The 14,490-nt window shown below is 37.6% G+C and overlaps 1 protein-coding gene across 6 annotated transcripts in view; it reads right to left on the reverse strand.

Moving 5' to 3' along the window:
• The window catches only part of JAKMIP1 (janus kinase and microtubule interacting protein 1), a 253,174-nt gene that overhangs the window by 56,174 nt on the left and 182,510 nt on the right, over nt 1-14,490 (reverse strand). For 5 of the 6 annotated variants that reach the window (XM_052780512.1, XM_052780511.1, XM_052780508.1 and 2 more), the window contains 6 exons: nt 12,021-14,246; nt 11,166-11,267; nt 9,297-9,443; nt 4,031-4,207; nt 1,668-1,724; nt 1,106-1,288 (listed from right to left, as the gene is read on the reverse strand). In XM_052780512.1, coding sequence (XP_052636472.1) covers nt 1,106-1,288; nt 1,668-1,724; nt 4,031-4,207; nt 9,297-9,443; nt 11,166-11,267; nt 12,021-14,246 — 2,892 coding nt within the window. Of the gene's footprint in view, nt 1-1,105; nt 1,289-1,667; nt 1,725-4,030; nt 4,208-9,296; nt 9,444-10,478; nt 11,082-11,165; nt 11,268-12,020; nt 14,247-14,490 lie in introns of those variants that run through there. The other variant, XM_052780513.1, reaches the window with a different exon arrangement.

A 14,490-nucleotide genomic window follows, 5' to 3' on the forward strand; every position in this document is an offset into this window, starting at 1 on the left:
AACACTTAATAACACTAGAAGAATAAGCTTCTTCAGAGTGATACAGAATACCGCTCTGTGTGTAAAAATGTAAAATAATCAGAAAAATAATCCTGTGGCTTTAGTATACTATATGCTCATTGTGAGCATCTTTACTTCTGCTGATGAAAAACAGATGTCAGTGTTATTAAAAAGTAAATTATTTTTATGTACCCATTTTGCAGTGCATTGCGTTAGCTGAAGTACAAAACAGTATGAACCCATGTTCTGTGTCCTGCTGTGGTAGGCAGCTGCTTTCCCAATGTTTTACAAATGTGTAACACAAAATATCCCACCCTGCCCTTTTAACTAGCAAGATTCTACTTGACTATACTGGACACAAACATTACCAAATATTGTTTAGGCTTTTTTACAGGTTTTGTTTAAAATAATAAGAGAGAGAAAATCAAAGGGAAAAAAGGAGCTTGTTTGAAGGTTACTGAAGTACTGTAAGGGAATTCCTGTTTCTTCAGGCTGCCAGATTCAGATTCCTGTCCTTAAGAATGTCTTCAAGTAGGTGCCACTCCCAAAATACAAAGTATATTCCCAGCATCCAAGCTATTAATGATAATGTTCAACAGAACCAGGTGCAAAGCAGAGTGTATCCTGCTGGAATCACTTTCATCTTGCCAGCAAAACACAAGTAACTAACTCCCTTTTGAGTACAAATGTCTACTGAGTTGACTTAAATCTTGAAATGATTCATTGCAGACCTTTTGTTTCTGATGTCTTCAGAAATCCGAGATGATGCATTGTGCAGGAAGAAAATGCAAAATTCATATTTAAAGTGAAATTGAATAATATGTGCTGCATTATCCACTAGGATACTTTGTCAAAATATCAGGGAAGTGTTTTTTGCATGGAGAACTGACGTATTTTGTGATAAGCTCAAAAAGATTTAAACCCTGACCAAAACAGCAGTAAAACAGCCAACTCCACTGACTTGTCTGAAGCAATATTTATATTAAGTGCTGAAATATATTTTATAACTACACTTTGGGTCTCACTAAACACTTTAAAATAAATAAATCACTGACAATACAGTAGGGGAAATGGGAGGATCCTACAAGGAAGTACAAACACTTACCTTTTGATCACACATTGGTGTAAAAGTGACTGTGTACTCTGCCAGGACCAGGTCATTCACCAAGTTTTTCACCCCTTCATCAAATGCAGAGTTAACAATTCCTCGCCTGTGAAATTCACCATGCATCCTCATAATGAAGCTGTTCCTTTCCTGGCACTTTCGGGTAAGGCAAGCCAGCTTAGCCTATGTGGTATGAACACACATACATTGATTTCACTCCCCATTGAGACTGCAAGATTACATTTTGTGTCTGATGTAATTTCACGTTTTGAACCAAAGCTATAGATTGCGTTCCTATGTTTCTAGGCCATTAGGTGCCTCTGCACCTTGCAACAGCAATACGTGCTAAACTGGATAAAATGGATAGAGACATTCCCTTTCCATGTGTGAGGTCCCACTTTTGACAGGCCAAAGAGTACCCATGGCAATAATGTCAGCGAGCCCTTGCTTAAAGCCCGGTAGCAAACAGCTAAGTCAGGGGCAGCGGCAGAAGGCAGGCACATGCACAGAAGCCTGTAAGCAAAGGGTAGGTCCTGCTTCAGCTTTCAGGAAAATACAGTACCTTCAGAGGAGCTAGCATCAACTTCGCTTCAGACTTTCTCTTCTGAAGTTCTTTTTCCTGAGAGGTTGAAAAACATTCTGCATTAATTTATTCATGACTCACTTGAAAATACTGTAGCAGTTTTTTGATATTTGTTTTAGACCTGACTTACAAGGCGTACACTTGGCATATTTGTGTGACCCTGTATCACAAACAAGATGAAGCAGTGTAAGGAGCTGGTTGTACACGGATAGGCCCTGGCAGGCAAACACTGCCCTACTAGCATTAACGTTGGTCTTATGTTTTACCAAAGGCTTTTGGGTGTTTTTAGATGGACCCTTATATCAGTGAGGTTATTTCATCAAAGCAGCATCACATTAAAGACTTGGTATCCTTCATTATGCACTCATGTTCCCATTTACTCTGTGAATCTTCCAAAAGACTCTTTTGGGGAAAGTTTTCCCTTTTCTTATCTATAATATGTTGTAGAATGAGAGAAACGGGGAGGGATTTTCTGGATGTGTATTCCACCGCGGGCTCTGAAAAGTGAACAACAGCTTTCTGCTCTGACACAATCAATGCATATCCTGTATTAGGAGGTGAGCCAGGGTGACCCAGATGATCTAGTCTGTACCTTATGATTAAAGTGTTTATTATTAATGGGAAACCTGCTTTCTGATTATGCAGAAAAAAATACAATATCCTGCCAGGTAAAATCCATTTCTATTATGAATCAGTACAGTGTTATTTGGCAATAAAGTACAGATTCCTTCGCATTCATTTTGCTTGACAATTTGTATTTCTTAAAGCCTATAGTAAACACATTATATGCATCAGAAAAAGATTCCCTTTATGAGAATTAAGTTATGCTGAAAGAGGTCGCATGGTCCTCAGCTAATAAATTGTGGGCTTGGGAAGAAACAAAGTAGTTAGGACAGACATCTTTACATTGTGCTATCACTGGGGGGAACAAAGAAAAAGCTGGCAGTAGGTCCCTGCACTGGTGACATTCAATTCTTGATGAGGCATGGAGCAAAACATTTTGGTTATGCAATAAAACAGTTAGGAGTTGTGCATTCATATGGATAGCACATCTCACCCTTTATTCATCTACCATCTGATATGCACCATCCATCACTACAGACACCAGATACCACAAAACAATTTCATATTACCACCACTATTCTGCTAAGAGGCATCCTAATCAATGCCTGAGAGAAGCCACTAACCCTCTGTACAGACTGGTTTAAAGCAAATCACAGCACATGACAAGGCTCAGGAAAAAAAAAAAAAACGAGACAAAAACAAAACCAGCAAACAAACAAACACCACCACCCACACCACCCCAAAAAAACCCAACGAACCCCAAACTGTAGAACAGGTGGATTTACTATGGAGGAAGTAGGATGAAACTTGCACCCAGTAGGGAGAAGAAAATAATCTCTTGTATTTCAGAGGAAAGACAGAGGAGAAGCATGTTCTACACATTGTATCAGGGTATGAAGAATACTACTGAGAAAATGCCATTTACTAGTTGTTTCAGAGTATGACGGGCAATTCCAATTTGGGTCACATTGTAACTATCATTGCTTTTCAAAAAATAGTTTCCAAAGAAATAGGAAACAAAATGTAAGGGAAAAAAGTCCTAGCAGGAATTTGTTTCCACCTAAGAGTTCAGTAGTTGTAGCCACACTGACAGCAGTAGCTTTGCTGTTACACTATAAGGCAGTAGCTTTGCAAATGTTAATGTCTGTACTTGCTCTGGTTTGCCAGGTGAAATAAAATGCACAAATGTAAAAACTGCTCATGTAAGAGTACTTTTGTGTACATGGGGGTTCTCACCAGAATAACTATGTCAATGAATAAAAATACAAACCACACAGCTAACTGAAAATGTGTTAATGAAACTCTTAATGTGTAACCCTAGCAGGTTACAATCAGGTGGATCAAAAAAAGTTAGAAAAAACTCTATCAAAATTCTATCACTAGCTCACTGTGTTTCCTAATCTGATATAGTGCAACAAAAGAGTTGGGAATGTTAAAAATCCTGACAATTTAAGCCAAGGAGGTGGCTCTGTAAAGAATTCCAGCACCACTTTGCTTGCATTACACTATGGGGATTATAGCAGAGACTGGCGGCAACTTTTATTATAGTCTATCATCTTTCCATAACATTGACCACCCAGGCGGTTTACATCTTTTCCTTATTTCTCTGAAGTCAGGGGTACTTTTATATGCCTGGAAACCATTTAATTATCCTCAGACTCATTCCCAGGAAACTAGACTATTTTGGTTCTCTCCTTTGAGAAGAAAGAGTTAGAATCTGAAGTCGATGCTCGTATTTGTCCACCCACTCAAGCACACAGAAAACAGCTTTATTATACCTTTTCACATAGCTGACCCTGAAGGAGTTCCACTTCATTCTGCAAGTCATGAAACTGATTTTGCAATGCAGCCTGGTCCCTGAGCTGGGCTTTCAAGGTCAGCACGTGCTGCTGTAATCTCTTATTGTCTATTTTATTCTCCTCTGTTTCCTGGGCATCTTTCACAGTGTACAGAGGCTAGAGAGAAAATACACATGATAATGAAAATATTCTCAATCATGGTTTAGAGCACAAAACTTCTCAATCAATATATGTACCTACCTTGCATATCAAAAAAAGATTAAGCTGATATAAAACATACGACTTCAAACCTTCATAAACATATTAGCACTAATATCTTGCACTAATCTTGAAATTGTTTATGAGCAAGAAGTTCTTGATCCCCTGTGAGAGCAGGTATAGGACTGGGATTTCACAACACTCCTTCAAGGTAAGTATTGTATTATAATCATTTCATATCTGGGGAAACTGGGTCACAGTCAGATTAAGTGGCCGACCTATGGTCACACAGTGAGTAAGAACATAACTCAAAAGTCCCCAGTCTCCTGCTCCAACTGCTATATAATACGCCCCTTATTTTTCTATATATGTTTATCTCAGAGAGGAAATTCAACTCTCCCAGTTATATTTTTGTTTTGGAAGATTATTAATAAAACTAATCAGATTTTAAGTATAAATTTAAAAAATATTTTAAAAGAAAATATTTATTACATTAAAATGTAGTAGTCATGGTACAGAACAAGTGGAAGGAGGAGCTTCTGAATTTAACTCCTCCCCCTCCTCTGATTTGGTTTTTTTCAATTTCATGCACTTAGATTGAAAGGATTAGTGAGAGCTTTAGATTGATGGTCAGCATCATAAGGTCAGATGCTAGAAATGACACTGTCAGATTACACATATAGATTAAGACTGAGGAAAATCTGAGGGTGAAGAAAGACGTGAAAAACATTTATGCTATTGTGAACTTATATTAGAAAAATATTCAGTTGATACACACAGCTGCTCGAGATTTCTGATAACATGTTACATAAGCAAGTCTAAAATAGTAAGCATTTTAGTGATTAAGCTAAAAATCCTTGTCAGACTTATGTTATACTGTGGTAAAACCATATAACCTTCTGACAAAATATGCAGGAGGGTGGTTTGATTTTAATGGTTACTAACAGTGATACAACCAAGAGAAGAGCTAATATTCAGCCATGATGCACAACAACACAGTTAAATTTTCCTTTGCTATCTGCCAGCCTTTCCAACTTTGACACCCTTGGTGACTACAACATGCTGAAGGCACAGTTTCATGGCAAACAGCAAACTGAAGTGATAGATCACATCACTCTGCCTTCAACACATCATTGCAGCACAGATAGAAACAGAAATATGACATTTTCATACTGTTCTTCCTAATGAAGCAAGTCCTCTATGCACAGCATTCAAGTCGTGCATGCTTTGTACCAAACTTTTTGGCTCCCTCTTGCGTTAAGAAAAAAGAACAATAGCAAATGTTGGACACATCAAGATTGATTAGACCAGGGTTGCAGTGACAAAAGCCTGAGGATGAGTCTGAGACATGGTATTTTCCTCATCATCTTCTTTCCCACAAAAAAAGTATGTTAAATAAAAAATGGAAACACTCCCTAACTAAAGATGCTTAATGGAAAAAGAGGTGGGGAACTAAAAAAATTGCTTGAAGGTAAAAGACAGAGAGAAGTACCCTCTTTCCTTTTGCATTTTGCTGACCTGCTAGCAGTTTTCTGTAGTTTCAAAGCACAAATGAGGCATATAAGGTTTGTTTATGATCAGTCTATCAGATGTCCCAGTTAACAGTAATCATGGATTGTGTGGTCAAGCTCCAGAAGGGTGTAGGACCCAGCAGCTGGAACTGGGAAATAGCCAAAGGATAACTAAGCCCAAAATGTAGCATTTAACACACTGCATTCTTGTAAAGCCTGGCAAGATCTCTCGTCTTTGAAGTTAGTGCCTAAACATTGAAAATAAAAATAAAATCTTCCTCTTCTCATGTGCGCTGTGCTTATCTGAAAACTCAGTGAGAAAATGAGAAGGAATATGACTTTTTTGGCTACAGGCCATGACAGGAGTTGGGGGTTCACCAGGGAAGCCTGGCACTTTATTTACTGTGCGCGCTTCATGCAAAATTCATGTATTCATTTTCAAAGCCGTAAATAGTACCCTGCTCCCTGCCTGCTCACGCACATATTTCTCCTAACTTCTAACACAGCACCACAGTTCAGAAGGCCACCTCAACATGGTAGAAAATTTCCCCAAATACTCTTATGCAAATGGTATTTCCTCTGTTAGCAACACAACTGAAACAAAGAGTCCTAGCAGTAATCTTGGAGTATATTATCTTTGCTCTCTTTTACTTGCCATGAAGAATATCATGACAGCCTTTTGAAGTCTCAGCTGAGAACTAGGATCCCTGGCCATTGGGGGCTGTAGAACATAAGATATGTACAAAGTCCCAAAAGACATGCTCAAAACACGTCATATCTCAAAGACCTCCCCCCCTTGGGTTCTAGGTCCAGACTGCTCACATCTGCACTTCTTTCAAGTATCACAAACAGAGGTCTTCCAGAAAATTAAGTTTAGAACAGGAAAAAGCATAAATTATTGTGATTTACTGTATTAGAGTTTATTAATAACTTTGTGGGATAAAAAGCACTTTTGGACAAGGGTGGCAACTAACTGAAAATAAGAACAGGATCACCGGTCTACAAAACAGCCCTCAGGAAATAAAATTATGCTAGAAAGGTAGATCATGATAATCATTGTGCCAAACAGTCGGTTTTTTTTTTTAAATCTAGAAAAATTTAGGTCATATTTTAAAAATTTCACAAAACCCCACTATTGACAGCTTGGTGTACATTAAAAAGTTTATTTTAAAAGGCAATTATTGAAATAAAGTCACAACCTTTGTTAAAATATATCTACTCTATTTTCTATCTGTACTATTTGCTTAATTGTGCCAATAAAATCAATATCCTTTGGTTAAGACATAATGGACTTGAGTCATGCAGATAATTAGTTGTGCCATCAAACAGTGTAACTAAAGGATAAACCCAGTCCTGTGATGTACATGTACTGCATCTTTGATCCTGGAATGAGACACGTATATTCAACAATTTGACATTAACCCTACAACAAATAATTAAATTGGATGAAGAAGTCAGATCCAAATCAAACAACATCACAATATTGCATAAATATATACTACTGATTAATAAAGACTAACATGAAAAGTTTAGTTATTGGAGGGATTTAAAATTGGGAGGTTTTTTGGTTGGTTTTTTTTTTTTTTTTACAGAAGAAAGGCTGACCTGCACTTTTTCCAGTGTAAAAACATTCTATCAAGGTTGATAAATTTTATTGCCATGTGAGTCATAGAAATAATTAACATCTCAATTCAGTGACCAATAAAATAAGCAATAATTGCCCCAGACTGTCCCCAAACAAAAGGGTTAAAGCTCCATTGCCCAAAAATGACCCCAAAAGCTTAAGTGTTAGCTTAAACAAAACACCATGATACACTTCTGTTTATTCTCAAACAATTTGGGAGTTTCTTCTTACTTGAAATAGATTTCATTATTTTAAAACGTTACATGCCAATACATCATAATGGTATGAAAAATCTGTGCTTCATTTTCAACTAACAGTCAGAATTCTATTGTCGAAACATTAGCGCATAGTGCCATGTAGGGTGTACAAGCTAATATGAAATAACCGCATAGGACTTGCAGGTGGCCAACTACACCCACAGCCCTGAACCCAGAATCTTTACATTTTCCAGAATTTGTTTTTATTTTCTCCCAAAGCCATATCTATCTAAGCCCAGCCAGCAACTAAGCACCACGCAGCTGCTCACTCACTCCCCCCCGCAGTGGGATGGGGGAGAGAATCGGAAGGAAAAAGGTAAAACTCGTGGGTTGAGATAACAACAGGTTAATAGAACAGAAAAGAAGAAACTAATAATGATAATAATAACAGTAATAAAATGACGATACTAATAAAAGGATTGGAATATACAAAAGATGTGATGCACAGTGCAGTTGCTCACCACTTGCTGACCAATGCCCAGTTAGTTCCCGAGCAGCGATCCCCCCCAGCCAACTCCCCCCCATTTATATACTGGGCATGACGTCACATGGTATGGAATACCCCTTTGGCCAGTTTGGGTCAGCTGCCCTGGCTGTGTCCCCTCCCAACTTCTTGTGCCCCTCCAGCCTTCTTGCTGGCTGGGCATGAGAAGCTGAAAAATCCTTGACTTAGTCTAAACACTACTTAGCAACAACTGAAAATGTCAGTGTGTTATCAACATTATTGTCATATGAAATCTGAAACATAACACTATACCAGCTACTAGAAGGAAAATTAACTCTATCCCAGCTGAAACCAGGACACCTGTTCAAACTGAATTTGCAAATATTGTAGGTTGCTACAAATTTGCTGTTCCAGCTGATAAAAGGTGCATATTACTTCTTTGCAGTTTTCCTGTTAAGGAGCACAGAAATAATTTCAGGGCTAGCTGAAAAGTCTTTAGGAAAGCTGCTTCTCGGCCATTATTCAATAATTAAAAATCTTTCCATAAAACACTTCATTTTGGTGAAAAACATAAAAACTTTATCAAGACTCAGAACCACCTAAAAATTCAAAAAGCTTTCATTTACAGCAAAAACAGAATTCCTGTGATATAGATACATTCCAATGAGACTTTCTCTCCCCCATGTGATAGAAAAATTTCCCAGATTTTGGGGATACACACTTGGGCCACATGCGTCAATTACAGACTTTGACTCCCCATTAATCCACACCACTTGCTCACTGGCAGTGGAAGTTGCTCTACAAAGCGCCCGGCATCACAGCTTTGTTTTGCCTGTCCAAATCTAGTAATTGGGGCTAGAAGGCAGAAAGGCCAAATACTGGAAACACTGGAGACTCCTCCAACAGCTTTCATTAAGGCCACCTGAAAATCCATGCCTCAGAAAATGACTCTGCCTAAAGAGAGCAGGACAAGAGTCGTAAAAAATGGAGGTGCCTGTAAAGCCCATGCAGAGCCCGGAGTTTGGACTATCCTGTAGACAGATGGTCTACCTTGCATAATATCTGCTCACTTTCAAGTTTATAGTTGCAGTGGCTCTAGGTGCTCTATACTTGCTTTAAATCTATTGCCAGTAACAATAATGGGTGTCTCTGCATTCAAAACACTCCCTCCCAAGGAATATGCTTTTCTCCATTCCATTTACATACTTACCATTAATTTGCAGTACTGCTTTCCAAGCATTTTGTCCCCAACTTCTTGTTTAAGATGGTCTAATTCTGAGAGAGCCTGTGTCAAACGAGTTTTGATTTCTTCATATCTTGTTTCAGCAAAGCCAAGTTCTCTGTACCACTTCTGAGCCTAACGGGAAGAATAAAAAAGCAACATTACTGAGTATAATTAGTCTAGCAGTGGTATCACTTTTCAATACCAGCTTACAACCACGGACTTGAGTCTGATCTCCACATCACAAGTTTTAAATTGTTGTAAATTGATTAAAATAAAAGGAATTACACAATACACTACAATCTTCTTACAAGAAATGAGTAAGACTCTTAAAGTAAGTCTTACAGAAACATATCTAACTAAACCTGAGCAGAAAAATAGATTAATTTTTAAATTGATTTCTAAATTGGAAGTTACCTTGAGTATTCCAAATAAAGCTAAAAAAAGCAGTGGTGAAGGTACTCAGAATTTCAGAGATTATGTCTTTGAAAGCCCTCAGAGCAAATGGAAAGTAAGATTTTATCAGCTAGGAGGAAAAAAATCTTCCCGAGAAATGTCAGAAATGAAAAATGCAAAGGAGGAAAAAAAACCCTTCATATGTTCACCTTTATATTTTTCTAGGATGCATTTTCTCCACTTACACACATTAACCATAGTTTTGAAAAAAACCACCACCAAAACACAAAAAACCCACTCAGCAGATCAGCTGGTTGCCTGACAGCAAACTCCTTCCCCCATATGATAGATCATTTCTTCTCCCTTCTGAAAGCAAAGGCTTCACATTCTTTTAAGTAAACTGAGGAAGGTGTTGTAACACACAATTTCCTTGTAACACACAAAAGGATTAGAAGGACTCGAGTTAAGCAGATTTAAAAAAAATAAATAAAAATCAAACGATCTCTTCATGTTCAAATTACAAGGTCAGAAATCCTTACTTAACCATCCATCACTCATCCAAATCCACCCCTTCATTCCAGTTGCCTCACGTGAAATCTTGGAAGTCTTATAAAGCAGCTGTCAAAGGACAACCATTTTGTACACCACCATGTCTAATCCTACTGCTCTTTTACATACTCCACACTTGTTACTACCAGTGGTTTTTCCACAGGGAGTCTGTGCAATGCCTTTTACTGCATGAAACAGTCCCATAAATATACACTTGCCATAAAAGCAATACATTCTGCTTAGATAAGCATAGAGTGGAGATTGTTCAATAAAAAATAGGAATGTGAAAGCTAATGCATTCCAAAAGGCACAGCACTGAAAGCTTCCTCTGTTGGTATTAAAACCGCAGATTTACTTTACAAAGGCACAGAACTACCCATCCAAACAAGCCTCCATGTAGGTGATGTTGGACTTTGTGTTTACTACATAGATGTCGAGAAAAGGGGCAGTGTGCATGCTTTGCGCCATCACTGGATACAGTGAGATGCCCTGACAGTGTCAGATTTTAAATCAATTTGCCTCTCATTCAAAAACTACTTTGAATTCAGGTTTGCCATAATCCTCAGTGCTTCTACTGCCTTCTACTCCTCCTTACTCCTAGTGAGGGGGAGGGAAGCAGCCTGCCCAGAGATGGCCACAGCAGATAGTTTGTTCTGTGTGTCTTTGTCAAGTACTCAGCTCTGTCAAAGTGTGCTAGAGGAATGCAGCTTCACCTGAAGTTCTGGCCAACCACAAATGACTGTGTAATTCACCACTTAAATGAAAGATCAGAGGTACATTTTGGTTCTGCAGATCAGAGGCTTCCCTGTTTTGTAAAAGTGTTAAATCCTGGCAGAAAGAAGAACAGCCACGTAAGAAAAGAAGAAAGAAAACAAATTTGCTCCTCAGAATTACATCAGAGTAGGAGGTTACCTCTTTTTTTGTTTTTTCTAATTCCTTTTGCTGTATTTTTTGTTCCTCTTTTGCCTTTTCGACTTGCTCTTTCATCACACTGTAGCTTTCAGACGTGCTGCCCTGGATACACAACAGAAAGACATAACTCCTCTCACCCATAAAAAATGGCACACAGGTTTTTACAGAACAATATATGGTTTCCTTCTGAATCACTAAAAACACTTGCATAAAATCAAGATATTAGAGATAAATCTTTCCCTGTTGATTATTCTCAACTGAAGTCATAATTCTGCTTTTACAAGAACATAGTAATCTCCACAGAAATTCACTGTGGTGTAAGATTCATGATTACAGAGGCAAAACATGGGCAAGAAATACACTACAAGTAAAGATCCTGTCTTTAGGCATATGTTTCATGAAAATCAAAACAGTGAAAAAAATAGACCCTATCAGAATAAAAGTTAGTAAGTGAACATGTGCATACTTTTCAATAAGACACGATTGTTTCACAACCCTGAATACTTCACCATTGTAACAGAAGTTTGTGGAAATTAATTTGCTCTACCAGAAGCTTTTACTCTTGCAATAAAATAAATAATTTTTAAAATGCCTGAACAATGCACTCTTATTTTTAACTTTGTAGCTTGCTCTATCACTTTAAAATTCTCTAATACAACATTCAGAAAAAAACTCTCTGGTATTTTGCCTTCTATTTCAAAGTTAACTTTAGCACCTCAGATCTCCAGCACATGGGAGATTACAACATTTTCTATATTACAAAGTTCACATAGCTTTGTCCTCCAAATGACATTTCTATCTCCCCCTTTCTGTAGAAGATCGTGCTTGATAACATTCCTCATTCTTATTATTTACCTCTTTTCCAGGGAAATAGTTCAAGGGGTCTATAACCAGAACTCCTTCTTCTTCAGTCTGAGTTACACTACATGCTGTTTCAACTTTCTTTGGCTTAAGACCATGTTGTTGACTTTTTTCTTTTAGTTTTACTACTATCTTTTCCTTTGTTCCCAAACTTTTATCTTTTGTCAGCTCTTCATAGTTGAAACCCAAAGAAGACATTAATTCTTTTAATTTGTTATTTTCTAAAATAAAGTTTGCATTTGCTTTCTGAAATTCATCAAGCTGTTCTGAAGTTTCTTTCTTGATTCTGTCTATTTCTCTTTCCAGTGCACATTGTTCCTCCTGTAAATCAGAAATAGTTTGATAACAGCTGGTTTTGCACTCTTGAAGTTCTGAAACCAAGGTCCTGTATTTGTCTTGTTCACACTTTACCTGTGCCAAACATCCCAATAAAGTTTCTTTTTCACCTTCTAAAAGAGATATTCTTTCTAAATTTCCCTCTCTCTCTTGTATTAATTCATTATATTTTGCTACATAGTTCTCCTTGTCTTGTAATAATTTAGCTATTTCTTTGAAGCATCTGCTTCTTTCTTCTTTCAGGTCAGAAAGCAGCTGGAAATATTTCATTTTCTTTCCATCCAGGGATAAAACACTCCTGGGAAGTTTATTTGATGCAATTGTCAATGAGCCTTTTTCAGAATACCAATTTTTCTTTTCAACACATGAGAGGTTCTTAGAGAAGTTTTCAACAAAAAGTGTTCCTGGGCTCCTGGTGTTTTCTTCTGATAAGCTATTATAACATCCACCAGCAACTTCTTTCTCATTAAGTAAGTTTTGGAATGAAACAGTGTTAGCTTCATCTACTGCTAAAATGTATTGAAAATATGCATCCATCTCCTCTTCCAGTGCACACATCATCTGAGCATATCTCTCATTCTCCTGTTGTAATATACAGACTTTTTTTGAGTAATTCTCATTCTCTTGCATCAGTAGAAATATCTTCTGAGAACACACTGCTGCCACTTTTTCCAGTGCATGTATCTTCACATTACATTCATTACCAGTTTCCAGTGGTGACAGATGACAGAAACTCTCATAAAAATTGCTTCCTGGCAGGAACAGTTTGCTTAAGCACACAGCCCTCTCCTGCATAGGAGACAATATGTTTACCGGATACCTCTCTTCCTCTGACCAAAAAAATTTCTGAGAGTAAGCATGTTGCATGTTTTCAGCACCTATTTTTTGACATGAGAAATTCTTATTTGGTTCACATAGTTTCAGGGTCTGGTCTTTCTTTTCTTTCAGGCCAGTGTTGCTGGAAGGGTTTGTTTGGTGAGTTGGTTTCTGAGGTTGCTCTCCTTTCTCCTCCATTTTGATTATGTCTTCTCCATTATATACCCTATTCACATCAGAGGTGCAGATTTCTGAGAGGTTTCCTTGTTTCTCCATTAATTTAGGGCTCCCTTTAAAATGCTTCTTTAAGTCTTTAAAATCAACAGATAAAATTGGGACATCCTGTGGGCTACCAAGGCTGTCTTTGGCTTCCATTCCTTGCTTCCCAGGCCTGATCAATTCAGGTTTAAATAAAACTTTAGAACTTTCCTCAGGAACACAGGTCACCTGTTGTGGTTGGACTTTCTCATTCTGTATTTCTTCTCCTTTAGCTCTCCCTCTATAGATTTTTTGATGATACTTTCCATCATCAACAATTTTATCCAGACATTTGTTTTCACTTATGCTTTTTGGCAGAATTTGCTTGTTTTCCCAATGTTTTTCCATGTTGTATTTTTCCGGAGATAATGTGAAAATTTCAGTCACAGTGCAAGGCATCTTTCCATGAAGAAGTGCAGAAGCTTTGTCAGAAAACCCTCCTTCTGCAACAAGGCAGAGGCCATCAGAGCAAAGACTGATATTTGCCTCGCAGAAATCAAAACCCCTCACTTTTTTCACAGTGGTGACAGCTGATATGTGGTAGCTTTCAGGTTCTAACAAGGTAAGTTGGACCTTCTTCCTCATCAAAGCTTCAACCACAGAAACAGGGAACATCTTTGCTGGTAGATTTATAGCTTGTTCCTTCAAGAGAGAAAAGTTTTCTTCATCTTTGGTTCCCTTACTTGTCTCATTGTTAGTTAACTTCTCAGAGCAAGTGGGAAGCAGTCTTGCTGCACAATAACTTGGGGTACATCTGAACAATGTGAAACTATCTTCTAGAGTACCTGCTGTCTTTGTCCCAAGGGTAACCTGGTAACAGCAAAAAAGAAATGTTTCAAACTGAAAAATATAAGCTAAGAGATATCATTCTATGTTGCTAATCATAATTTATTTTTCACTTCATCCATAAAATACTTGATTATAGACAGATGAGAGAAAAATATTTCCATATAAAGGGTTTTCAAATTATTTAAAGATTTGCATTGACAGTAATGATACAAATAAGGTACAAATAAGTCAATCATTTTCTTAATGCACACCTGTATTCATTTTG

The sequence above is a fragment of the Harpia harpyja genome, chromosome 2 (genome assembly GCF_026419915.1).
Source record: "Harpia harpyja isolate bHarHar1 chromosome 2, bHarHar1 primary haplotype, whole genome shotgun sequence".
In the NCBI taxonomy this organism is placed as follows: Eukaryota; Metazoa; Chordata; class Aves; order Accipitriformes; family Accipitridae; genus Harpia; species Harpia harpyja.